Source organism: Perognathus longimembris, chromosome 9, assembly GCF_023159225.1.
Source record: "Perognathus longimembris pacificus isolate PPM17 chromosome 9, ASM2315922v1, whole genome shotgun sequence".
Lineage (NCBI taxonomy): Eukaryota > Metazoa > Chordata > Mammalia > Rodentia > Heteromyidae > Perognathus > Perognathus longimembris.
Genome location: NC_063169.1, coordinates 14,218,315 through 14,245,535, shown reverse-complemented (window position 1 = coordinate 14,245,535; position 27,221 = coordinate 14,218,315). Strand labels below are relative to the sequence as shown.

At 42.5% G+C, this 27,221-nt stretch overlaps 1 protein-coding gene across 2 annotated transcripts in view; it reads right to left on the bottom strand.

The window, feature by feature from the left end:
- Bves (blood vessel epicardial substance) overlaps nucleotides 1-22,913 on the bottom strand; it is a 39,174-nt gene extending 16,261 nt beyond the window's left edge. The window contains exons 1-8 of one of the 2 annotated variants that reach the window (XM_048353759.1): nucleotides 22,748-22,913; nucleotides 20,154-20,280; nucleotides 18,124-18,360; nucleotides 15,949-16,073; nucleotides 10,997-11,184; nucleotides 9,822-9,930; nucleotides 1,962-2,129; nucleotides 373-514 (exon numbers count right to left, since the gene is read on the bottom strand). In XM_048353759.1, coding sequence (XP_048209716.1) covers nucleotides 373-514; nucleotides 1,962-2,129; nucleotides 9,822-9,930; nucleotides 10,997-11,184; nucleotides 15,949-16,073; nucleotides 18,124-18,349 — 958 coding nt within the window. In that variant the 5' untranslated portion in view covers nucleotides 18,350-18,360; nucleotides 20,154-20,280; nucleotides 22,748-22,913. The remainder of the gene's footprint in view (nucleotides 1-372; nucleotides 515-1,961; nucleotides 2,130-9,821; nucleotides 9,931-10,996; nucleotides 11,185-15,948; nucleotides 16,074-18,123; nucleotides 18,361-20,153; nucleotides 20,281-22,747) is intronic. The other variant, XM_048353758.1, reaches the window with a different exon arrangement.
- Nucleotides 22,914-27,221: the final 4,308 nt, after the last annotated feature.

The window sequence follows — 27,221 nt, the reverse complement described above, 5'->3', positions numbered from 1 at the left end:
CTAGGCCATATTCCTAGCCTGCCTATCATTTTTAACATATTCATAGGTGTACACTTTCATTTCAACTAGAATAATGACAACACTGCCAAAAATACATCAAAGCACATGGATTCTTTTATGTTAGGTAAGCAAAGTATATGACAAAACAAGTGAACAATTCCTGGGACAGAAATAAGAGTTCTAAAGCTAGGTTTTAACTGATATAAAATCCAAGGGGGAAGTTAAGAAAAATGTGATTGTTTTTATTGCTGCCTTTCAGTTGCCAAATAGGTACATGCAGAGCTAGTTTTCTGTCCCTTTGCTTCTTGTCTCTGGCAATGACACCCACCAGCATGTGAAGAATGTGGAGAGGCACATGTTGGGGTGACTTACGGAGAGAGGACACGCTGGAGGAACCCCGCAGAAACTGCTGCAGGCCATCTTCACCATCGCTGGAGCTGGCCATACTGTTCCTCATCTCCAGCATGGAGATCTGTGCGCACAGGCTGAGCTGGTGCTCCAACTTCTTCGCCTTCTACAAAGCAAAGTGGGTTGTTGCTTTATTGTCAAGATGATGTACAGAGGGGTTATAGCTACATGAGTCAGGTAATGAGTACATTTCTTTTTCAACAGTCTCACCCCCTCCCTTATTTTCTTCCAGTTTCCAAACAAAGTTTTAAGACTTGTGGGTCTTGAATCATATAGTCTCTGTAAGTATGATATCAAGGAAAGCATGTATTTCTTTGAAACAAGTTAGTGGGTGAGAGCCAGAAAAAGAGAGAAAGAGGAAGAAGAAGAGGAAGAAGAGGAGCAAGAGGAAGACAGGTTCATGCCTGTAATCCTAATTACTTGGGAGGTTGATATCTGAAGATGGGGGTACAAAGCCAACCAGTTCAAAGGCAGTAAAGTCTGTGACTTTTATCTCCAATTAACCACCAAAAAGCTGTGGCTTAAGTGACAGAGTGGTAGGTAGCCTTGAGCAAAAAACTCAGTGCCCAGGCCCTGAAGTCAAACTCCAGGATGAGAGACAGACAGAGACACAGAGAGAGAAAGAAAGAAGTGGGGGAAGGAGGAGGGGAGGGAGAAGGGAAGAGGGGGAGGGAGTTTTGGTATATTACACATAAAGTTCCCAATAAATATACCCTGTGGTTTTTGTTATTAGCTATTACTACGAACATATTATTAAAAGATTAGCATACTCAGTAACATTTATTAGTCTGAAATAATAAGATTTTTTTTTAACTGTTAAATCACTTTTTTTTCAGTGCTGTGATAGAACCCAGGACTGCATGCAGGATGGGCAAGGGGTCTGCCGCTAAGCTTCATTTGATGAACAGCCTAGACAGGATGATTTAGGAGGCACACAGTCATACTCAGCGTTCCTGGAGAACAGTTACCTAACACAGAAACAATGTTTTTTGCAAGTTCTCATCTGAAATCCCTTTATCCCCCTTCTTGTCACATGTGGAAGGCTGAGATCAAAATGCAAGCTACTGAGGATCTAGGCAGCTCTCACAGTCCACCAAATTCTTCCAGCCATGGGTTTTGGGAAGGGGTCTGACCAGGAAGACTTGCAGCCTTGGATGACAAGGCTAGCTAACATGCCAACTTTCTGCTAGTGCGTGTTTGCCTTTAAAGAGGCCGCTTCCCACTGCCCTGCCTCCCCTGCGTACTTCACCCCTACAACTTCCCAATTCCTTTGCCATCCTCATCAGAAGTGACATACTCTTAAAAGGAGACAGGTCCTCATCCCCCCAAATGCTGGATCCTCTCTGTTACTTAAAACTAATGGGAAATAAGAGAATTACAAAATATATCTTTTCTCAACAAATGAGTTGCTGAGGAATCTCTCCATTTTAACTATCCTCTCTGCATTTAATGTATGACAACTTCATGAAAATTCAGAGAAACATATTAGGGAAAGAAAAGTATACCTCACTATAAATATTAATTTTTAAAAAAAAATTCAGAAAAGCACTTACCTTTTCATTCAAAGTGGGATCATTCAATGAGTAGAGTTTATTTGTAATGTCTTTTCCTATAAGATACCTAAATATTTCATACAGGAAAGGCTCTGATTCCAGAAAGTAAGTTAATCTTTCTCTTGACCAGCATAAATATCTGCAGTTATCATCTGCGACAATGGTGACCTGTCAGAGAAGCAAACACGTGAAGAAGAAAGTGTGTCTACATAGGCGAAATAGGACGATAGTAATGCGGGGAGAAGGGAAGAGCAGAATAATTCAGCCAATGAAATCAGGACAATGTCAAATCAGTGAAGCACCCATGTGCTTCTCTACCTACACATAAAAACTATGTTTGAATTGGACTGAAATATGGTATATACAACGGAAGGTTCCATTGGCATAAATGACTAAACCTACAGTCAGGAAGCTGAAACATGTTTTGTTAGAAGTTGGGGAGACGTCAAAGGGAGAGAGGGCAAATCAATGGAGAGACACAGGGTGGACCAGTACAATCCTAATATTCAATGTACATATGTGAAAATGGAACCGGGAAATGGGGGACAGGTAGGGCGATGAGAGATAGGAAGGAAGATGGAAGGAGTGACATTGACCAAGATGCCTTGTGCATATAAACTGACACAATGAGTTAAAACCCCTTTGTACAACTACGGAAAGATAATAAAAGATTTTTTTTAAAAAACCCTACTTTTAAAAACAACCAAACAGCAAACTGAATACGAGTAAATTTAGGTTTTTGTTGTCTGAGGTCTGGGAACAGAAGGACAGCGCCATGTTGATTATTACTGTTGTGGTAGGATGGATAGATGCTACAGCTGGATATGTGATTTATGGTCACCTATTTCTTTATTCCTGATTAACTGAGGAACAGAGATGAAAGTAAAGATCTGTGAGGCAACTTATAGGTGAAAGACCTGCCCAGGAGACTACAAACACACACTGAGAACAAGAAAACTTTCAGGACTTGTTGTATTGAGGAGCCTCTGCCATGTGTTTCTCCTGTGAACTTTCAAAAGTAGCTCAGAGACACTCCTCCACCCCTCGATTAGCTCAGTACTGGGAGCTATGTCCTCTCTTTGAGTCCTGTCTCACAGGAAAGCAGGTGGGTACTGTCACAGCGCCACAGAGCCCAAGCATTCCCCCAGGAAATGTTTTCTTGACAGCAAGGGACCAGGCCTTCCCCGCCCCCCGCCCCAGATTTCAGAGACCCTTCTTCCCCACACTGGCCCTCTGCTAGCACTCGGTGCCCCCATTCTTCCTTCCTCACAACACTCGTTCACCACATTCAAACTCATCTGCTGTCACATCGCCATCTCCTGAACATTCTGAGGACAAGGATTTTGTGTCTTCAGGCCTGGCACCTTGATTCCAGCTCGCAGTGCAGCTCATTCCATGTTTATGATAGGAAGGAGTTAACAAATGAACCCAGAAGCTGTGGAAGGCAAACCCTGTCATATCCTCAACCTTAAACCAAGACCTGTCCTTGTGGGAGGTTAATAAAGGTTTATGAAATGGACACGAGGTCTTAGAACAAATATGTCCCAAAGAGCTTTCTCTCCTCTGTTAGTTACAAACATTAAATACATGTCAGATGACAAAGGATGATTTAAGTCTACCAAGAGAAAAAGAAAGACAAATCCAGCTTCTCTTGTTTCATCCATGGGGTTTGCCTACTTTAAGAAGTAATTCAATATTCCTTCCAAACAGAAGTTTGGGCTTATTAGTTATGTTTAAAGTAGGGATCACTCAAACTGAATATGTTTGCATTTCAGACATGTACTAGCATCTTTCAGACACTATAAAACACTGGATTTCACGCATTCTTTCAACATAGTTGATGCCAGATACTATTCAGGGTACTAGGTTATGAGGGTGAACAAGAAAAACAAGATCTATTGTCTGGGCATGGTGGCACACACCTGTAATCACAGCACTCAGGAGGCCGAGGCAAGAGAATCATAAGCTTTATGCCAGCCTGAGTTACACTGTAACTACCTGTCTAAAAAAAATGAAGGGGAAAAAAGAAAGAAGAGAGAATGCCCTTCTTCTATGAAGCATTCATCTAGTGAAGGAAGCTAATAACAGGTACATAAATATGAGGGGGTAAATACAGAAGAGGGGAGAGTAGTAGAGAATGTGTAGAGATAACAGCTGTACATAATGTCACTTATTTTACATACATAAATTATTATTTCATACATTTCAAATGCTTTTACTTTTATTGTGGAAGCGGAGCCTTTAAAATACCTGTAAAATAATACAGATAATATTCCCCATGTGTCAAGTGGCAAATGAGAAGCACCAAAAATCTTCTTCACACATACATGCTAACGACTGGTGGTCTGAGCGCTCTCGAATGGAAACCCACCAGGCGAAATCCAAGCTGCATCAAATATACAACAAGACAAGTGTGGCGACAGGAACCGGGACCGGTGACCATCGCAGGTGGCTGCAGAGCCCCTCCTCAAAGGACAATCACCACGCTGGCTCTGACTGCACAGGCCCATGCTCAAGGATGCCAATGTAGTTGGCATCCACGGGCCAATTATGGAATGCCAAACCAGGCTCTGTGCAGAATAAAGCTGACTAGAATCAGCAAAGTACAGAGCAGTGTCCATCTGGCTGTGGTAGCTCCATGTTGGTTATTTTGTACATTAGTTATCAGGAACAATTCTCAACCACCAAAATCCATTCCCCCATCCCCCAAGAAAAAAGACAACTGCAGCTAGTGGTAGAAGATATAGTTTTTGTTAACTTAGTTATAAGTATAATTTGAAATCAGAACTGTTCTGATGATTCCAGGGCTCCAAGTGGATCAGTCCCTACTTGAGTATAAACTAGTTCTATATCCTGCCATAAGAAGAAAATCGTGGGCTCCAACCTGGGGGACTGAGCGTGCTTGGGGGAGCTGCTAGATAAGAATCCAAATAGCAGCTGACAATAGGACTAACTCACTATGCTGAGGGAAGAATTTATTACTTCTCTTTTATTCCATGCATTGTATAGTATTTCTTACTAGAAATAAACAGAAATGTCCTAGAAGTGGTCTATTCAACTGGAGCTTATTGAGTTCTTGTGAGCATTCAAATGTAACACCATGAAAACTGGTAGATTAAATTGCTTTCCAGCTTCACTGAAATCTTTACATAATAGTAAAATTCTATCTCCTTTAAGTCCCAGTTTAAACTTAATGTTCATTTATTTCACTAGAGCATGGGCCTAAGCCTAGGGGACATTTTTCTTCCCTTGAAAGTCAGTGAGACTGATTTTCATGCTTTGAAACACCGGGACATGCTACTGGTTATGGAAAAGCAGCTGTAGGAAATGGAATACAAGAGAAACACATACAACCCATATTGTTCGCTTGATATAAAACAATTGCACAGAGAAGAAAGCAGACAGGAACACTACCTTTTATGATAATGGTAGTCATGAGTCTTTGGTAAGTACCAAAACAATTGCAAGCCCCTGTGGAGAATAAACTTCAGGTTCAGGCTCTGTGTTCTCAGCTCTGTGGCTATGTCTGCTTATCACAGTAATTACTATATTTACCTAACAACACTCAAGAAATAGGAGCCCAGTCTACTTTCCTTTTCTTTCCTCCTTTCATTAAATCATACAATTCATCAGTACCTGACCAGAGAATGAATTCAAAGAAATAAAAGTCAAAGGGTGGAGCTCCTTGTCAGAATGCTCTGTAACCGGCTAGCGTTAGGGAAGGATGATATTAGCAGGTAAAAAGGCATGTGGGTCAGAACTACGCCTACTTAATCTTTGATAAAGGAGCTAAAACAATAGTTTGGAAGAAAGATAGCCTCTTTACCAAATGGTGCTGGCAAAACTGGTTCAACACATGCAACAAACTAAAACTAGATCCTTATATATCACCCTGCACCAAAATCAATTCCAAATGGATTAAAGACCTCGAAATCAAAACAGACACCCTGAAAACACTAAAGGAAGGAGTAGGAGAAACACTTGGGCTCCTTGGCGCAGGACGGAACTTCCTTAACAAAGACCCAGAAAGGTACAAATCAAAGAAAGGTTGGACAAATGGGACTGCATCAAACTGCAGAGCTTCTGCATGGCAAAGGACATAGCTCGCAAGATAAACAGAAAGCCCACAGACTGGGAAAAGATCTTTACCGGACATTCAATGGACAAAGGCCTCATATCTAAAATATATGCGGAACTAAAAAAATTACCTTCCTCCAAAACAAAACCACAAAGAACCAATAGCCCCCTCATGAAGTGGGCTAAAGACTTACAAAGAGACTTCTCTGATGAAGAAATGAGAATGGCCAAGAGACATATGAAAAAGTGCTCTACATCACTGGCCATAAAAGAAATGCAAATCAAAACAACATTGAGATTCCATCTCACCCCAGTAAGAATATCATATATCAAGAAAACTAACAATAACAATTGTTGGAGGGGATGTGGCCAAAAGGGAACCCTACTTCATTGTTGGTGGGAATGTAAACTGGTTCAGCTACTCTGGCAAGCAGTATGGAGATTCCTCACAAGGCTAAATATAGAACTCCCTTATGACCCAGCAACACCACTTTTGGGTATCTATCAAAAACCACAAACAAAATCACAGTAAAGCCACCAGCACCACAATGTTCATCGCAGCGCAATTTGTCATAGCTAGAATCTGGAACCAACCCAGATGCCCCTCAGTAGACGAATGGATCAGGAAAATGTGGTACATATACACAATGGAATTTTATGCCTCTATCAGAAAGAATGACATTGCCCCACTTGTAAGGAAATGGAAGGACTTGGAAAAAATTATACTAAGTGAAGTGAGCCAGACCCAAAGAAACATGGACTCTATGGTCTCCTTTATTGGGAATAATTAGCACAGGTTTAGGCAAGTCACAGCAGAGGATCACAAGAGCCCAATAGCTATGCCCTTATGATCACATAAGATGATGCTCAGTGAAATGAACTCCATGTTATGGAAACAATTGTTACATCACAGTTGTAACTACTTTCAACGTCCCATGTGTATCTGTAGCTTCTACTATTGATGATGTTGTTGTATCTGTGGTTGTATCTACACTATCTCTGTAATCTTATCTGAGTATATTGGAAACCGTCTATACTGATATTAGAACTAAGAAATTGATAGGGAATACCAAAATCGAGAGACACAGGGTAAAAAAAGACAAACAACTACAAAAGCAATACTTGCAAAACTGTTTGGTGTAAGTGAACTGAACACCTCATGGGGGGAAAGGGAAAGGGAAAGGGGGAGGCAGGAGGGGGGAATGAGGGACGAGGTAACAAACATTACAAGAAATGTATCCAATGCCTAACATATGAAACTGTAACCTCTCTGTACATCAGTTTGCTAATAAAAATTTGGGAAAAAAATAAAGATAATAAAGCATTAAAAAAAAAAAAAGAACTCTAACCACCTGGGAATGCTTAACTCTAACCACCCCCAGAATGCCTCGAGCCCTGAGCCAATCAGATTTGTACCCGTGTCCTAATCTTGCTTTCTTGAACACCTGATGGCTGTAACTTTGTATTTTGCCTTTATAAGCCCTGTGCAATCACAGCTCGGGGCTTCCTCCTAACCTCCGCTGTGTCGGTGGGTAGGACGAGGCCCGAGTTGCAGCTCACCTGAATAAAGCCTTGCCTTGCTTTTGCATTTTGGAAAAAAAAAATGCATGTGGGTGACATTGTATCAGTGAAAATTTTCAGTGCTCTCTATGATGGGCCTAAGGGAGTAGCCTTAAGTTGGAAGAACAAGACACTTTTCACTTGAGAAGAGACCTAGTTCATAGTATTCTTTCTCAGAGGCATAACAATTGTCATTTACTCTTAAGTATCTGCCCTCAGATCCTCATTGTAAACAATGAAAGCACATCCTCCCCCGAGGGTTTCCACTAATGAAGCGGCCGCTGACTACAGAGGCCCAGGCTCACCATGCCAGGCCCTGTGCGGAGTAAAGCTGAGTGTAATTAACCAAGAACGAAAGAGTGTCCTGTTTCCTGTTACACATGGTACCTTAAGTCTGGTTATAGTCTTAGAATCTTCACATTAGTTAGTAGGAACAATTCTCAATGACCAAAATGGAGTTCCCTGTCCCTAAGAAGAAAGAGAGCTGTAGCTACTGGTAGAAGATTTTTTTGGGGGGAGAGGGGGGATAATCTAATTATAAATAAAATAAAAGTTGAAGTCCTATGGAGAAGGTAGAACATGTTTGTATGCCCTGCCTCTCAGATATGACTCAGATATGACTCTCAGATATGACTCTCAGATATAACAAAGCTTTAGTTTCCACCCAATGTAAGTCCTTGTCTCTTCTGGATAATATGAGCCTAAGCTACTATGCACCTGCTACTATGCACAAAGAGACAGAAAGGTAACTGCTGGGCTTTGGAAGAAGCATCTATAAGGGGGTCAGAAGATAGAAGGAGAGAAGAAAGAAGTAGCCCTCCCCCAGTCTGTAGATGGCAGTGATTAAAGACATTGTTATAATTAGAACACAATTCTCAGGGCACAGCTGACCTTTGGAATAGCAAGGTGGCAGCAAAAACCAGAACAGCTAGCATTAGCTTTCTCATTCTGTATATTAAACACAGCCATCAAGGAGAGAGTACTGCACACAGTCAGTGACCTTTTGTGAGACCTCCTAGTAAATGTGTCTCATATTAACAGCTGCATGATTACAGGCCAGTCCGGAGACAGAATAGGCCTGGGGCAAAGGAGGAAATCATTGTGTGCCTATGAGTTTTCTCTTTTAGCTTGACTCTTGGTGTTTCAAGTTGCATAGCATCTCAAAAATGTAGAAAATAAGCTGGGTGCTGATGGCTCATACCTATAATCCTAGCTACTCAGGAGGCTGAGAGCTGAGGATCATGGTTCAAAGCCAGCCTAGCTGGCAGGAAAGTTCAGGAGACTCATCTCCAATTAGCCACCAAAAAGCCAAAGTGGAGCAGTGGTTCAAGTGGCACAGCACTAGTATTGAGTGAAAAAGCTCAGGAACTCTGAGTTTAAGCCTAGGACTGCCATAAAAAGAAAGAAAAAGATCTATAAAATAGGATTTTGCCATCAAGAAATACTGACATGTCTTTTCTCCTCAGGTAGTAGATCCCACTTCCATTCCATTCCCTCCTTCCCACTCAGTTTATCAGAGGCCAAGAAAAGGAAATTTTTGCCCATATCATCAGTTACTTTGCCACTGTAACAAATTCAGTGGCGGGGGGAGGGGAGGAGAGAAGACTTACACTTACAGAAAGAAAGAGCACAAACTGCCTTGAGATGGGGAAAGTTGTTTACTCTTTTCTTTTTATTTCTTATTTTTTAAGTACAGAAAGAATTATACCAAATACTACACACTGAAATAGCTGCTATTGGGAAAAATCTCATCTTCTTGTTCTTAAACATTTCCATTTAATATAAAATGGAAGTGACTGGATTTTTTCCCCACAATGATTAACAAAGTAAATTCTCTAGGGTAAAGCCAGTTTTCTATTTTTCCCTATAAAGGATGCTCTAGAGCCACTGATCATCTACAACTGACATTTTCCTTTTTTCTCATAATGAAAACATGAGATGTTTTCTATGGGAAAAATTATAGAAATTCAAATCAACAAAAGGCAAACAACAAATTAAGCAAATTCATAACCTAGAAATAACAGTGTTAACAATGTGGCTAAGTTCTAGACCTACCTTTGTGCACATAACATTTAAAAAATTTAAAATAGGGATTATACTCTATATACACTATGCTAACCCCCTTTCCCAATAGATCATGGTCACTTTTCTGTCAAAATTCACCAGATCTCAAATAAGATACAAACTAGTTATAATTTTCTTAAAAATCATGCCAAAACATACCTGGAATTTTTCACCTTTGTGCATCTGGGTTGATCTAAACTCAGGAGAATCAATAAAGGCACAGGGGTAAATGTTATGCAGAAAATGTCCTCGATAGGAGACCTTCATTCTGATAGGAGAAAGCAATGTTTAATAAGCACATATTTCATAAATACCATTACAATCTTTAAAATCACCATGATCTTATAGGATTTTATTTTGTACTCGATTAAAAATTCCACCGATGGCACAGTACTGGTGGCTCATGCTTATTGTAGTTCTAGATATTTAGGAGGCTAGACAGATAGAATTGTGGTTCTGGGACATTCTAGGAAGTGAAACACAAGGTATACACTATTTCAAAAATAACCAGTGCTAAACAAGAGCTAAAGGTATGGTACTGTAGTGAAGTGCTTGCTTAGCAAGCATTAGGCCCTGAGTTCAAACATCAGCACTGTCAAAACAAAAAATTACACAGATAATGAACAGGACATAATTAAAAGCACTTCCTAAGGCACAAGTATTTATAGCAAAACATAACCGAAGAAAAACGAAATAGCATCTATTATTGAACCAGCACAGAGCCTTCAAGCCCCTCTAATTGCTCTTACAGCTGCAGTGACATTACAATTTGTTATACCACGAGACTGAAAGCTATATATACTATTAATAAAACTATGTCTTAAGCTTGGCAAATATTTAGGAGGCTGAGGCTGAAGACACACTTGAGTCTAGAAGTTTAGGACAAACTTGGGCTACACAATGAGAGCTCATCTGAAACAACGGACAAACACATAAAATAATTAGTATCTCCACATTACACTCTGACTTTCTCCGGAGAATACTCCTATTCCTAGAAGTGATATTTTTTTGTGATTTCAAGAAATAAGCAAATCACCTCTGTGGCATGCATGAGATTCTTGATACTTAATGCCAAACTTAATCCTACTTCAATTTGGACTCATTAACTTCAATTAAAAAGCTAAAAAATGGTTTAAGGATTAACAATTGAATTCTACTCATTTCCTTTTCAGAGGCCATAAGGAGAATGAAAATAAACTAGGGGTAACAAACAGTACAAGTAATGTATCCAATGCCTAATGTATGAAACTGTAACCTCTCTGTACATCAGTTTGATAATAAAAATTTGAAAAAAAAAAAAAAAGGAAATAAACTAGGATCTGGGCTTTCCATACCTTCCCTTCAGCAGGATACTCAGACGGTCATCAACTGAGGTTTTATCCTCTGCAGCATACGTCTGGCCCTTTTTCAAGGTTTGGATCATACAAAACTGTCCAGTTAATCTTCTGAACAACTCTGGAGGCACCCGGAGTGGTTCAAACAATCGCCGATAGATGCCACCGAGTTCCCTTTCGATCTTGACCTGAAATGCAGCAATGTGGGAGGCTGTTAGTTCTCTCTCTCTCTCTCTCTCTTTTACACACACACACACACACACACACACACACACACACTTCTGTGGCTTAAATTTGGTCTTGAGAATAAACAAATCTGTGATATGTACTCCCAACCTTCTGAATTTGGGTCAATGGAATCTTACACAGAGAATAAGCAGTGGTATATGTTTCCACTTTCGCTAAAAGGGTGCACAAGCTCATCTTGGAAAGCATAGGAAAAACCAGCACTACAGATCATATTTCTGTCAATTCACCATGAAGCCACTGTTGAGGTTTTAGGTCTTGTTACAACCTGCACCTTCTCCCCCTGAGAAGCTTCTACAAATAACAAATTATAGTACTTTAAGATATCATGCAAGGAAAGGAAGCACACAACACAATAATTAATGTGAAAATAAATTGACAAAAATAATATATTGTATCTCCATGTAATTATCATCTAGTTCACCAATATAGGAAATCAAACATAGCTACAGTCATTGACGTATTCTCAAGCAAAGTTAAGGGAAAATAAAAAGGCCTAAGAGTTAACTCAGGTCCGTCCTAAGTTAAAATAAACTCTGCAAGCGAAGCACTGCTGTCTGGTGCCAGTAATTCTAGCTGCTCAGAAGGCTGAGATCTGAGGATCTCAGTCCAAAACTAGCCTGGACAGAAAAGTCCTGGAGACCCTTATCTCCAACTTACCATAAAAAATCTGCAAGTACAGGTGTGACTCAAGTGGTAGAGTGCCAGTCTTGAGCGAAAAAGCCAAGGAGGTATGAGGCTCTGAGCTCAAGCCTCAGTACCAGCACACGCACACACACACACACACACACACACACACACACACACACAGACAAATATATGCATACATATATACATGCATGCATGCATGCATACGTGCATACATAAACTCTGAACCCATAAATTATAAGGCTGGCTCCTGGAAGTACAGAAAAGCAAACTAGCTTAATTGTCTTTGTTGCCAGATTCTCCCAGGCCCATCTGGACCTAGCATTGGCTCCGGAAGTCACAGTAATTGGATGGCTGGAACACTGTGCTGCACTGTGAATGACCTCTGTCCCTTGGAAGCTCTGACAGACACACTAGAAAGCCTACAGACCCATATCACAAAAGCCACTCCCACCGACATCACCCTAACACTGCAATAATCCTATTTGTCCTGATGTTTTCTTTGGATGGACGATGGTCCAGTGTGGATTAAAAGTCTGAGAAGAAACAAAAGCCCAGATAACTAAACGCTTCACATAGTTGATGTGTCAGTCAAAACAGCAAGTTGGGAACTTTGCACTTTGGGGTTTCAGGGGGTTCTGATATTCAAGAATTGTTATCTCCATTATTACAATCCTCTACCCTACCCCATTCCAGAGCTCCAGTAACTTAAAAGTAAACTGCAGCATTTAAAATAATTTATTCATGAATATGTCCTACTTCCAGCATGTACATTTTCTGAAGTAGCGCAGTAAGGAACACAGGAGCTAAAAAGTCTAGCAATGCACATTCACATTCCATTCCATCCTCCAAGCCTCTGCTCCAGACCCCAATTTCATCACGAAGCCCTCTTAATTCTTTCCTTCTTTGGAAGCATCTGTTCATCAAAAGCTTTCCTCAGCTCCTACAGTGTGCCAATCATTCACAACAATGGAGGCTATTGCAATAATTGTGCTAGATTTTGTATTATTGTCCCCAATTATTTTTTGTTGTCTCCCTCCCTCCCAAAGGATGAACCCTTCCCCATGCTGCTCTCCACACTTGGGGGCCTGCTGTGACCTTGTGTGGCCAATGAACTAGGAGCAGAAGTAACTTGTGCCTTCTGAGCAGTTGTTTTAAGAGACACTGGAGGTTCTCTGCTCCTCCCCTTTGACAGACTGCTGATTCTTCTGCAGTGCCCGCAGCACCCGTGAGACACAGGCTTGATTGAGAGTTGGAATGAGTGGGATTGGGCACCTGGTCACCAAGGCTGCTTTCAACTCCAGTAAAGTGGATATTTACGTAATGAATGACCCACGAATTGACCTCCGTTACGTATTCCACATCTTCTGCTATGATTTCCACCCAGGGCCACTCCCACAGCAAAGTCATCAATAGAAAAGCCATCTCTATTTTCCAGGCATGAGCTCCCACAAATATCACGTGGGGTGACGCTGGTTCTAAGTTAGTGCTGAGAATGTTCTGCAGTCTACTGGTGTAGTCATTACCGTGGAGAAGGCCAAGACTAGCAGAAACGTGGAGCCAAAAAGGTCCTAATCTCTGTCCCTTTCGTGGATGCTCGCATCCCATATTTGCCATGGGTATGAACCCATGAGAAGTATGGCAACTCCCTCAACATCATCGGCAACGCCCCTTGCACTAATACCTGCCTAGTCCCTCTGGCCAAGGTCATAAGATGACAACTTTGGCATGACCATAGCCCATGTCATTCCGCTACCCAGAAGACTGCGGATGGCCCCTCCCATAATGTGCAGGATGACTGCGGGCTTGCTCAAGACATAGTCCTGGTGTGCACTGGGGTGGTCAAGGCTGGAGCAAGGTCATGGTCCTGACGCTGCCATGGCCTTCTGAGTGCCCACTCCTTACACGTGGTGCGGCTCTGACCCATGGCCTAGAAAAAGGATGCTAAATAGGATGATACTAAGAAGGTGGAAAGTAAGTATTGGAAGTTCTCCTCTAAAAAGAATCTTTGGCTACATTAAGGACCATGCTGACTCCTGCAGCTTTGACAGTACTATCCACTCTTTCATCTTTGATCCTGGGACTGGCATTGCCCTCCATGACCTCTGTCAAGCTCACTTCTTGGTATGACAACAAAACTGGCTAGGGCAACAAACATGGTCTCCAAAAAAGAAACAGCCCTGGGACCACTCACCCCAGAAAGCATGCAAGAGAATTCAGCTCTGGGGGAGTCCCTTCTCCTACTCAGTTCTGCAACACACCCAGAATCTCCTTTCCTCAGAATTTCCACCTCAGACCCCATGAAGAAAGGGAGAGTATTACATTCTACCACCAATAAAGTTCATAGCATCTAGCAAAAAAAAAAAAAAAAAAAAAAAGATATGAAGAGCTGATCTTTCTTTCCTTGTACTTTTCTTTCTTTTTTTTTTTTTTTTTCACTGTATCTTTTTGTTTTGTTGTTTGCCAGTCCTGGGGCTTGAACCCAGGGCCTGAGCACTGTCCCTGCTTCTTTTTGCTCAAGGCTAGCACTCCACTACTTGAGCCACAATGCCACTTCTGGCTTTTTCTATATATGTGGTCCTGAAGAATCGAAGCCAGGGCTTCATGAATATGAGGTGAGTGCTTTACCACTAGGCCATATTCCCAGCCCTTTCCTTGTACTTTTCTTTCTGCCATGAGAATGCATGGTCCAAAGAGTCTCTGCTGCTAAACAAGACAATGGCATAGCATCATGAATGATGCAGAGCTTCCACAGTCTAGCCATAAGGTGAGTGAGGGAAAGAGTTATGTGTCACTGAGATTTTCAGGTTACTACTTAGCATTATCCAGGAAAGACAGCTTCACTAAAGCAATATAGACAGTAATTTCCTGTTTGAGGAGGTGAGCACCTAGTGACATGCCCATTCTCTATGTATCACCCAAGCTGGCATCTCCTGTGCACTGTCTTGTGTTCTGATAGGTTTCTACACACAGGTCTGCCCTGGAACGTAAGACTTGGATGTGCACTGTATCTTGTACTTTATTGAATGTCAGTACTTAGAAAGGGCAGTAAACATGTATGGAGTAATTGTACTTCCCACCTACGCCCTACTTCTTCCTTTTTCTTTTCTTTTTTCAATGTTGGTTTTGAGGCTTCAACTTGGGGCCTGGGTGCTATCCCTAAGCTCTTTTTATGCAAGGATAGTGCTCTATCACTTTGAGCCACAGTGCCACTTCTGGTTTTCTAGTGGTTACTTGGAAATAAAGAGTCTTACAGACTTTCCTGCCCAGCTTGGCTTTGAACCGCAATTCTCAGCCTCCTGAGTAGCTAGGGTTACAGGAGTGAGCCAATAATACCCAGTCCTTCCTTCCTTCCTTCCTTTCTTTCTTTCCTTCTTTCTCCTCCTCCTCTTCTTTTTTCTTTTTTTTTAAGACAGTCTCTCACATAGCCCCAGCCTTACTTTCCCTTTGCTATATAGTACATAATAAAAAGTACTTTGTACTTTTAGGCTAGGAATGTGGCTTAGTGGTAGAGCCCTTGCATAGCATGGGTTCAATTCCTCAGTACCACATAAACAGAAAAAGCTGGAAGTGGCACTGTAGCTCAACTGGTAGAGTGCTAGTCTTGAGCAAGAGAAGCTCAGGGACAGTGCCCAGACCCGGACTGCAAGCCTCAGGACTGGCAAAAAAAATTACATAAAAATACATTAATAAAATAGCATGAACTATTGCCAATCAATGGAAGCTGTCTATGAGTTAGCAATTTTATAGCTAGACAAAGATGACATTTGAATGCCAACAAAGAAATAACCAAGTAATATGACTTTAAAAAAGAATCTTATTCATGATTTTTTTTTCATTTTCTAATGATCTCAACTGCTCAAAACCCATTTGTAGAACAAGTTTCAGGGTTCTTAAATGGTTTACCATCAGACATACATAAATAGAAGGTCTAATCTTCAGAGAAGTTATATTAGTGAACTAAAGATGCTAGATGATCATTCTCAAGTTGGAACAAAGTACTTTAAAAAGCTTTTATATTTAAGGTTATTTCCTTATTAAATAATTTTAGTAATTACCGGTCTTTTCTTGTACAGAAGATAAGAAAGATGCAAAATGTTGATCCCCAAGAACACCGAGTTCCAGATCACTATATCCAAGGCACATCGGTAGAGAGTGGCCCAGACGATGTAAAGTGCACATCCTGCCCCAAAACAAAGTCAACATGTTACATATCTCAAACACACTTACATTTATCCGCTGTTTATAAACTTAGCACATTTGGGAATATCTAATCTGTACAGCACGCTCAGTTGCATTTTGTGGCTCACACTTATAATCCCAGCTACTCAGGAGACTGAGATCTGATTTTCACAGTTTAGAGCTACTCCTGGCAGGCAAATCTGTGAGACCCTAATGTCCATATAACAAATCCCCCCCAAAAGAAAACAGAACTAGAGGTGGAGGTATGGATCAAGTAGCAGAGTGCCAGCCATAGCAAAAAAGCCAAGCAAGTTCAAGCCCCAGTGCCTACACTAATTAATTAATTGAATTAATTCATTAATGAAGTAAGTTCAGTCTTCACATACTAGAATTTTCCTGTTTTTTTTTTCTTACAATTTCTCTTATGTGAGATATCCTGTTTCTTTTGGTTAATTTTATGGTATGAAAGTGACTACTTTTAATTTAAAGTGAAATGTTCACTACGATGCAAATCTAGTGGCACACTACACTAATCATTTGCAATTTTTTTGGGGGGGCCAGTCCTGGGCCTTGGACTCAGGGCCTGAGCACCATCCCGGGCTTCTTCCCGCTCAAGGCTAGCACTCTGCCACCTGAGCCACAGCGCCCCTTCTGGCCGTTTTCCATATATGTGGTGCTGGGGAATCGAACCGTGAGCTTCATGTATAGGAGGCAAGCACTCTTGCCACTAGGCCATATTCCCAGCCCCTCATTTGCAATTTTTCAAATGTTATCTGGATGATTCAGAAGCCTCTGAGTAACACTCAGACTTTACTCGTCTAGGCCTCACTTTCTTCATTCATAGGCTAAAGTACTAGACGAGAGGATCTCTGTGGTCCATTTCACATCCAAAACGCCCGTCTTAAAATTCACAGTTGGAATTTGCTTTGTGAAACTCTCCTGCATTCCCACATCATTAGAGGTCGTGCAGCCACAGAACCGCAACAAGCTGATTTTCATCTGCCCTTGCAGACTCTTCCTGCCATTCACAGATCTTTTAGGCACAAAGAACTGCTCTTCGTTTACCCTCATGCACCGAACTGCCTTCTCGTCAGCACCCTTTGCCAGGGCATTGGACTCGCACACGAAGAACCCTGCTCATCTTCCCAAAGCCAGCAGCACTGTTACTGATGGCCTCCGTGGGATCTTGCTCCTACTTTCCTGCTGAGCTTACCACCTTCTCCAGCACTCCGGGCGCGGGGACACACCTGCATAACAGCATCCACACCCCATGCCAGCAATGCCCATCTGTTCTGACAAAATGGAGACTGCCTTCCTCAATCTTTGACACATTACAGGTGTCAAAACTGCACCTGGATAAATGGCTAATCAGGGAAATAATCCCATACAGGGGGTAATCTGTCAAGTACCACAGGCTAAAGTAAATGTAATTGTTTCATTATTTTGATATGAATCAAATTAACCTGCCTAGTCAAGGTTACTCGGGACATGTGTGTATGTCTATATTTGTTCCCAGCATTGCTTTTCAGGCCATACCAAGTGTCTTTTCAAATTATAATGGTTGAGATGATAGTGCTTACTGTGCCAGGCAGGTTCTAAAGCCTATATCTATATTTATAGCTATCTATTTATCTATCTACCCACCATGTGGGCATGAGTAAGCTGGTTTTGTTTGACCCAAGAGGACACTGAGGTGGCAGAAAAGTGGGAACACTTACCCAAGTTACACTGTTAGTAACAGAACCAGGCCTAGAGTCACTAATCTGATTCTCAAGTTCACACTCTTACACACGAGTGGATTTTCTGATACCTAGAAAATCTACACAATGTATGAAAATCTATCTAGTTTTATCCTAAATAGACACGGGAGAGATATGGTTTGGGAAAGCCTGTGTTCCAAGTTACTTGACATACTGCTAATGCTATAGTAAGACTTAACATTTCTTGGTACCTATAAAGTGATAAGAAGCCCTTCGAAGTGCCCCCTCCCCCACGCAAAGCCCATCTGATGTGAATTTTCAAAAAGTTGTATAAACCCCCGGATGTCTTACCTATGGTTAACATTCCTCTAAGAAGTATCATATGAAGGTGAAGAGTAGTTGGGATAACCAAACCAACTGCAAAGCAAATATTGGCTACATGAAAAACTAGATGATGTATTTCTCTCCAGTTTTCACATGTTGTCTCATTGGAAGGCACAGGGGTGATGCTTTCTATTTCAGATGTAAAGCCTATCACAGTTGATTCTGCCAGCAGGCTAGACTCTGTATAATTCATGTCGAAAGGTCCTGCAAAACCAAACAAAAGGGCAGTCATAAAAAATGGCAATGGTATCTTTTCACTCCTCTCACAGGTATAGTGCCGAAATTATTTATATAAATTGAATGTCAGGCCTGAGAATGTGGCTTAGTGGTAGAGTGCTTGCCTAGCACGCATGAAGGCCTGGGTTCTATTCCTCAGCACCACATATATAGAAAAAGCCAGAAGTGGTGCTGGGGCTCAAGAGGTAGAGTGCTAGCCTTAAGCAAAAAGAAGCCAGGGACAGTGCTCAGGCCCTGACTCCCAAACCCTCAGGACTGGCCATAAACAAAACAAAACAAAACAAATAAGTTGAATGTCAGAAAATAGGCTTCTCTGTTGTTTATAAACTAGTGTGTTCAAATCCTAGCTCTGTAACATATTAAATATTCCCATTTCCTACTCTGTCAAGTGTTGATAATACCTCATTAGCTTTATGATTTATAGAAATGAAACATACAAAGTACTTCACAGAGTATACAACTTTTTCCTAATATACCTATGTGTATGTGTTCATATGTACATTGGATGCATATACACATATTTATGGGGTGCGAATGAGAAGGGAGATAAACCAGTCTAAAAAATAATCACCAATGTTCACAAATCATGACAATTATGAAGTTATTTATATAGATTTCCTTTAAAATTTTTATTGTAAAGGTGATTACAGAGGGGTTACAGTTACATAAGTCAGGGGTGAGTACATTTCTTTTTGAACATTATCACTCCCTCTCTCGCTCTCTCCCAGTTTTTCCCTCCCAAGTTCTATACAAGTTATATAGTTGAGTTCTATACAAGTTCTGTAGTTCATTTCCAATATAATGTCTAATGAGATCACTGCTGAATTAATTCAACTTTTGTCCCACCATTTCTGTGCTTCTTCCTTCCCCTCCACAAATCAGATAAGCTTACATACAAGACAAAGGGAAACAGTACAAGAAATGTATGCAATGCCTAACGTATGAAACTGTAACCTCTCTGTACATCAGTTTGACAATAAAAATTTTTAAAAAAAGACAAAGGGAACAGAAATAAAAAACCATGACAAAAGGGGGAAAAACAGAAAAAAAAAGAACTGCAAACACTACAATAAAAAATCTTTTGTTTAATTTCTTGGAGTTCATTTCAATAAGTATCATTTTATATGATTATATGCTACTGAGCACTTGTGATCCTCTCCTAAGAATATCCTCCACTGGTCTCATCTGTGTAAATATTTGATTTATCATGTCCAAGTGTAATTTTTTTGTCTTTTACTATCTATTGGGTTTACTTGTAGATTTATAGGCACACTCTAGTTATTACGAATGAGGGAAACCATGCAGCCTATGTTTCTTTGGGTCTGGCTTACTTTGTTTAATATAATTTTTTCCAAATCTTCCCATTTCCTTACAAATGGGGCAATTAATTTTCCTTTATATTCATGCTGGTGACATTGAATCCAAGCATAGGAAAAATAACTGCAAAAAAAGATTTTGGAAAACTTGCCATTTGAAAGCTTAAGAGAGTTAGAAGGGTCTATTTTATAATATCATTGACTTGTGGTGTTGTTTGTATATATGTAATACATACTCATATCTATGCATAGGTATAATCACATATATTGCTCTGAATATAAATTTATGCATACATATTCAGAAAGATATGACATTCAAAGTGTCTTTTATTATCTAACTTAAATCTGTTTGCATTCCCCTAATGATTCTAGTTGGTAGCATCTCACAAACTAAAATATCATAAATGTTCAGTTTCCTTAGATGTAGGAGTTATGAATGCACACTTTAACAGTAAGGTCCAGGGAAGAGGATGTGCTAAAGGAGTGGTGAACACAGGTAATCACAGCAATAGGTAGGCTGAAGCAGAATGTTTCCAAGTTCAAGGGTCGCCTGGCCTACACACAGAGAGACCTTGTCTGAAGCACACAAAAAAGAAAAGATCCATAGCAAATGCATTTCAAAGAATAAAAATTTCACACATGTCTTATATAAAACTTACACAAAGCAGCATTCTTTTCTTACTATAATCCCTGCCTTTGGTGCACAGTCCATGAAAACACTTCATTATAGTTAGACAACCTTTGCCCTTGATAAAAATTATGTAGGATTACTGAACGCGTTAATTATTCAGTTTTAAGAAACGAGTGCCAGGCTGGGAATATGGCCTAGTGGCAAGAGTGCTTGCCTCCTACACATGAAGCTCTTGGTTCGATTCCCCAGCACCACATATATGGAAAACGACCAGAAGGGGCGCTGTGGCTCAGGTGGCAGAGTGCTAGCCTTGAGCAGGAAGAAGCCAGGGACAGTGCTCAGGCCCTGAGTCCAAGGCCCAGGACTGGCAAAAAAAAAAAAGAGTGCCAAATGCCTTTACATGCAAGTTAGAAATATATTTTTTCATAATAATATCCTAAAATTAACCTTACTTTTCTATCGACTGTTTTCAATATACTAAAGATTTTAAGTGGTAGAATAATTGGTATAGTGTAGGCATTTTGAAAAGATATGAAGAAATTTCCCATCTCTAAATTTGACAAAATATACAAATTTATAAGCTGTGAATGAAATGATCAAGTCTATTAAAGATCTCTCTGCATAAAATAGCTCGCAAACCGTAACAACCGACTTAAATATTAATTTTCTGCCAAAGAAAAAGACTGAAGATTCAACTACTTTCTAAAAGTCTGAATCAATGAGAACATAGGGTTATTGAGATGAAGGGATCCTTATGTCAGGAACTCCAAATATTTCTACCAAGTTTGCTCTGGAGGGCCAAGTTAGAATCCATCTCATAATTTCTGCAGGACAGAGAATGGTATTAACTGTCCTCTATAATCATAAGCTACTACCATAAGTTAGTAACGGCCATCGTTTCTATGGCACTTTACACGCTCCCATCCTCTTTCCCTTGTTTGTTCGACTAGCCTACAGCCTCTAGGAGGCAGGATGTCCATTTACTTCCAAAGCCTAATGTCTACAAGACTGGCTCTAAGTCAGAGACCAAGGCCTTGTGGGAAGACACATAAACATGACACTTTCAGCAATCACTTTTTAGTCATGAAGATGCAAGAGTGCTCAGCCTTCCAGCGTCTCCTTCTACACCTCAAGCCACCAGGGAGCCACATGAGCTAAGGGAGGCCTCTGCCATTCCTAGGTCTGTTTCTTTCTGGAACAGAGGCAGCTGCACAAGATGGTCAAGTTTTCTGGGTCCACCATTAAAATACAGATTTATGATGCAAACTACTCAACATATATGTCTCCTTACAAACCACACGATTACATCTGTACTGTCTGGTAGTCCAATGCAGCTCAATTTCAGGTTCCTGAAAGTTCTAAAAGCGACACGAGAAGCACCAATTTCTGAAAAAATCGATGGGAAAACTACAGTCCACTGACTCAGAAACCAGAAAATAGCAAATCACCCTAAAACATATTGGTGTACAATTTATTAAAAACACAGACACATATATTACATATTAAAGCGACCCCGGTGGGTAACAAGGGGGGAAAAAAATCCCTGCTTATGCTAAACTGCCCTTTGTAAATGGAATGACTGGGTTTAATGAGGAAAGCTAGACTACCGAATTAGTAAACTTTCAGACTAATTTTGACTACATTTTTAAAAAGTTATCTTTTCTCTTAGCGTAAATCCTGGGTATCTATGAATTTCCAAGTAGGTATTCGCAAGTTTAAATAGCTGCATGCAAAGCTAATCTTCACGGAATGACAAAATTAAGATAAACCACCTCCAGGGGAGTGAAAACCACGGGTGGGGCGGGGTAGCCTTAATTCATTCTGTTTCTCAAACCGCATCTCTGGGTGAAGAGTCCTTTCACACTTGAGCCAGCCCTCGAGGCCAGCAGGACAGGTCTGGCCAACCCCCGGCTTCCCATCCGCGCCCCCTGGAGTCCCGCTCCGCGCCAACCGTCCCCCGTAACGGGGCAGCGTGGGGATCCCCGGGGGGCGAGGAGGGGGCGCCCCCGGGGCGCAGAGCGGTGGGCGGCTCCGGCCCCGGCGGGCGGGCGGGCGGATGGTCCTCCCCGCGGGCGAGACGGGGACGTGCGGCGCGCGAGGACCGGACGCGGGAGCCGGCGGGGCAGCGGGGCCCCAGGTCGCCGGCGCTGTGTGATCCGCGCTGGGGCCGCTGACCCGAAGGACCCGACCGGGGAGAAGGGCGGCGATCAAGGACACGGAGCGCCGCGAGGGCGCGGCCGGCCGGCCGGCGAGGAGGGGCCAGGGCCGCACGGCGCGGGCGCGGAGCCCCGGGAAGCCTCCACCCGGCGGGCAAAGTTGCTCCCGCGGAGCTCGCAACTTTCCCTTCCCGACCGGGCCCGGGCCGCGCGGGGCCGGCCGGGCACAGCCGCTCCGCCCTCTTTCTTACCTGGCCCGTCCGAGGCTCGGAGCCCGGGCGGCGCTGGGCAAAGTTTGGGGTGACGGCGGCGGCGGGGCGCGGGGCCCCGGAGACGAGGACGGCGCGGCCCGACGGGAACTCCGCGTCGCAGTCGGCGGGTCGGCGGGCCTTCGGGCTGTGCCGCCCCGGGCTGGTCCCCGCGCCCACAACGGCTTTGACTAAAATAGGCATCGCGGCGCCCGGAGCCGGGGCTGCACCGCGCACGCGCCGAGCCACCCCGCGCCCGGGGGCGGGCGGAGCCCCGCGAGGCGGCCCGGACTGCCGGCCGGCTCCCGAAGCCCGGGGAGGGGTGGGTGCAAGGGGGGGGGGTCATTTGCACCCCCCCCCCATCTCCAGTTTGAAACGCCCACTTGTTTCTTCCTCGCCTCCTCTGGCCATCGGACCCCCGTCCTTGTTGGCGCAGGAGTGGGCGCGGGTGGCACCGTGGGACCAGGCGCGCGCGCCGTGCGCCCCCCCTCGCGGGGATGACCCCCCCCCCCCCAAAGTAAGAGAGGAAACAGCCGAGGAAACGAGCGCTAGCACCTTCCTTTCCCATCTCAGATGAATGGCAAACCCTTTCCCCACCGCGAAACTTCTCCCAGGAAACCTCGCCTGCCACTCGGCGGCACAAGGACCATGCGCGTCCGCAGCCGAGCCGAGCCGGTCCGATCCGGGCGGCCCAGGTTGGACGCAGGATGGACGCCACCGTGGGCCGGAACCCGCGGAGGACCCACCGGCCTGCGGCTGCTGCCTCTGCCGCGGAGAGCACGCGAGCCAGACTGTGGACGCGTGCCATACATAGGTTTTCCCTTCCAAGAAGAAGGGGGCTCCCTCCATGGAGGGCCGGACTCCGCCGGCATTTGCCACTTCGACTGAGTAGATTTGCGACGTGTAATTGAAGAGATTGGAAGTGCTCCGATCGATACTGACTTGTGCACTGGACAACACATTTCTGGTAAGATATGCGGTTGGGGGGGGGCGCTGGGGAAACAATCCAGCAGTAAGGAACAGTTGGCTTTGGTGGGGAAGGGAGGGTTGTGTGCACCCAGACTCCACCACGTGCCCCATGGACGACTAGAATTTGCACTGGCTTTGGGAGTGTGCGCCCAAACCAAGCTCGGTAGCTCTACTCTTCAAGCTCTCAAGAGCAGGCGCTGCCGCCCTGTGCCAGGCACACCTGTCCTCCCACCCACTTGGGAGGCCCAGGTAGTAAGGCCTCTCCCAGGGCAGCCCAGGAGAGGGAGTGGTGGTTACACCCCACCTGGAAAACACACTAAAAGCAAAAGGACTAGGGGGCGTGGCTCAAGGGATAGCACTATTGCTCAGCTAGCATTCCACCCTGAGTTCAATCCTCAGTACCTCCAAATAAAACAATGAATGAATAAACAGCAGTCCTGCCACACCTCACACAACCCTATCTGCTTGCAGGCTTGTTGCTATAAGTTTAGAGCCGGAATGTTCCCCAAAGGCCCTTGTATTGATGGCTTGGTCCCTAGTTTGTGCACTATTGGGAGCTCGTAGAACCTTGAATGGGTGTGGCCTAGTGGGAGGAGTTAGGCCGGGGGCGGGGGGATGGTGGGACTTGCCTCTTTTTTTTTTTTTTTTTTTTTTTCCATTTCCCTCCCTACCATGGTGTACTGTGGCTCCCACAGACCCATAGGCAAACAGTGCTAGGGACCAGGGGCGGAAACTAAGGCAAACTTTAAACCAAAAGAAAGCTTTTTCACCCCTCCTTTTAAGTTAGTTCTCTCAGTTATTTTGTGGCCACATCAGAAAGTGGACTCTTACACTGTGTGACCCTGGAGACATGACTTTGCTTTTCTGTATCCAGTTTCATCTTTGTAACATGGGGCAGCTGCTGCCCGTAACTGGTCCTAGACCTCATAGCATTGTTTTGAATACTACATGGTATGGTATCCTACATGAAAAGGCTTTGGATGGCGTTTGTAATATAAGTTCTCTATATATGAATATATATATGAATAAGTTCTCTCTCTATATATGTTGTACTTATGCATCTCCTTTAACATGTTTAAATTTTTTGGTAACTATATAATGTTAATTTTCAAGGTTGCTCTTTTAGGGTTTGTTCCTAGATACCCTGTCAGACATTTTGGTGGTCTCTACTAAGTACATTTTAAAGTGAGGGTAAAATATCTGTGCGCAAAGATTTCACTACATGGCTATTTGTTGTGTGGTATGGATCATAATAAGGAACACTAGAAATAACTTAAATTCTAACTGTGGAGGATCAAGTTAGTTATTATTTTGAACATCTAAGTAGCTACTAAAGTAACTTACAGAAATATTATAATAATGTCCACAAGTTATGCAGAGTGATGATCAGTAAACTGCAGACTAAAGACCTGGCCCACTGTCTGCTTTTTGCTAAAATGGTTTTTATACTGTTCAAACACTGGAGAAATCAGAAGAATATTTAAGACACAACAGAGATATATATCTAATTACTTTTCCTGTTTGTGCCAATCTTGGGGCTTAAACTCAAAGCCTGAGAGCTCTCCCTGAGCTCTTTTGCCAACACACTACCACTTAAGCCACAGCTCCACTTCCATGTTTTTGGTAGTTAATTGGAGATAAGCGGTCCACTGACTTTCCTGCCCAGGCTGGCTTTGAACTGTGATCCTCAGATCTCTGCCTCCTGAGTAGCTAGCATTTCAGGCCTGGGCCACCAGTGCCCAGCTAATGTCTTATTACAGATATAGGAATGTTTATAACGCTATGACATTCAAATTCAGGATCTCAATTTTCTTGGAACTCAGTCGTAATATTTTTCTCCTCCTGTTCTTGCCTCATTTCCTTCTTGTCTCTTTTTTTGTAACTTCTCTTCCTGCTTTTGCTAAATTTCCCAAAATGACTACATTATTCTTTTAAAATTAAAAAAAGAAAAAAACTGTTATTTTTTTTTTACAAGATACACCCACCCCTCTGTGTTGGTAATAAAGATTGCATACTAGTTGGGAAGGAGCACTGAATTCAAGTCATAAGACTTGAGTTGTAGCCTTTAGAAGAACCTGTGCTTTCTCTCTGTATCAGAAAAATAAATTGTATCCCCTCACTGTAACCCATCTAAGATTTAGAACCCTAAGTATCGTATTGTGTTTAAGTTTTATATCACTGATATGGGAATTATATTATTTTCTAAAATTCAAAATAAGAATTCTAAGCACAAAATCATGGGTGTGGGAATACCCCTGGTTTCTCCGAGTTTTCTGCCCAGGCTGGCTTCAGACTTTAGTCCTTAGAGCTCAGCCTCATGAGTAGCTCAGAGTAGTAGTTGCTACCAGTGCCTGGCCTGGACAGCAGGGTATTTTTTGGGGAGGGGAGGGGGGGTCATGGGGCTTGTACTTGTGGCCTGTGTGCTATCCCTGAGTTCTTCTGTTGAAAGCTAGTGCTCTATCACGTTGAGCCACAGCACCACTTCCATTTTCTGATGGTTAATTGGAGAGAAGATTCTCACGGACTCTCCTGTCTGGGCTGGCTTCAAACCATGATCCTCAGATCTCAGGCTCCTGATTACAGCTGTGAGCCACCAGTACCCAACTATGGACAGCTTTTAAGACTTTTCAAGAGCATTTTAGGTTGACAGATGATAGAGCAGATAATAGGGAAAATACCCATAACCCTTCCCTCTCCTCAGCTCATTTCCTCTGTTACTAATATCCTGTGTCAAGGTGGTATATTTGTCATCATTAGAAAATCAATATTGACACACCATTATTAACAGTAGAGTTCATGCTTTGTATTGTAGACAATGGGTTTTGTCAAAGGTCAAAAATCCCACCTCTACTATTATCATATAGATATCATATAGAACAGATTAAATCCTCTTCATTCCTCTACCGATTGTCCAGCCAAACTTGTGTCTACCACAAAGTGTTTCATATCTCCATATATTGTTGCCTTTGCTAAATGTCATATAATTGGTTTATTAATGGTATACTGTCTTTTCAGACTGGCTTCTGTAAGCAGTATGTATTTGAGCTTCCTCCATGCCCTTTTTATTACTTTTCACTCACTTGACATGCACATATATGCACAGTGAATGGTGTAAGTGTTAAGGACATTTAATCTACTTCCTTAGCAAATTTCCAGTGCACAATACAGTATTGTAAACTAGCTTCCTCGTCTTGTACATTTATGAAAGTTTGCACCCTTGGGACAACTTCTTTCTGTTTTTCTCCAGTCTTGGGGCCCTAGAAAACCAATATTTATTGCTTAAGTCCTTGGCTTTTTTTGATTCCTAATATAGGTGGAAGCATATAGTCATATAGTATTTGTCTTTCTTATTTCATTTAGAAGAATGTCTCTAGGTTATCTAGTTGTCACACATGTTACAATTTCCTTCTTTTTCTCACTGGGTAATATTCCTCTGTGTGTGTATGTGTGTGCATACACTTGTGTGTGTGTTTCTGTCTGTCTATCCTTATCCAGCCAACACAGGTTG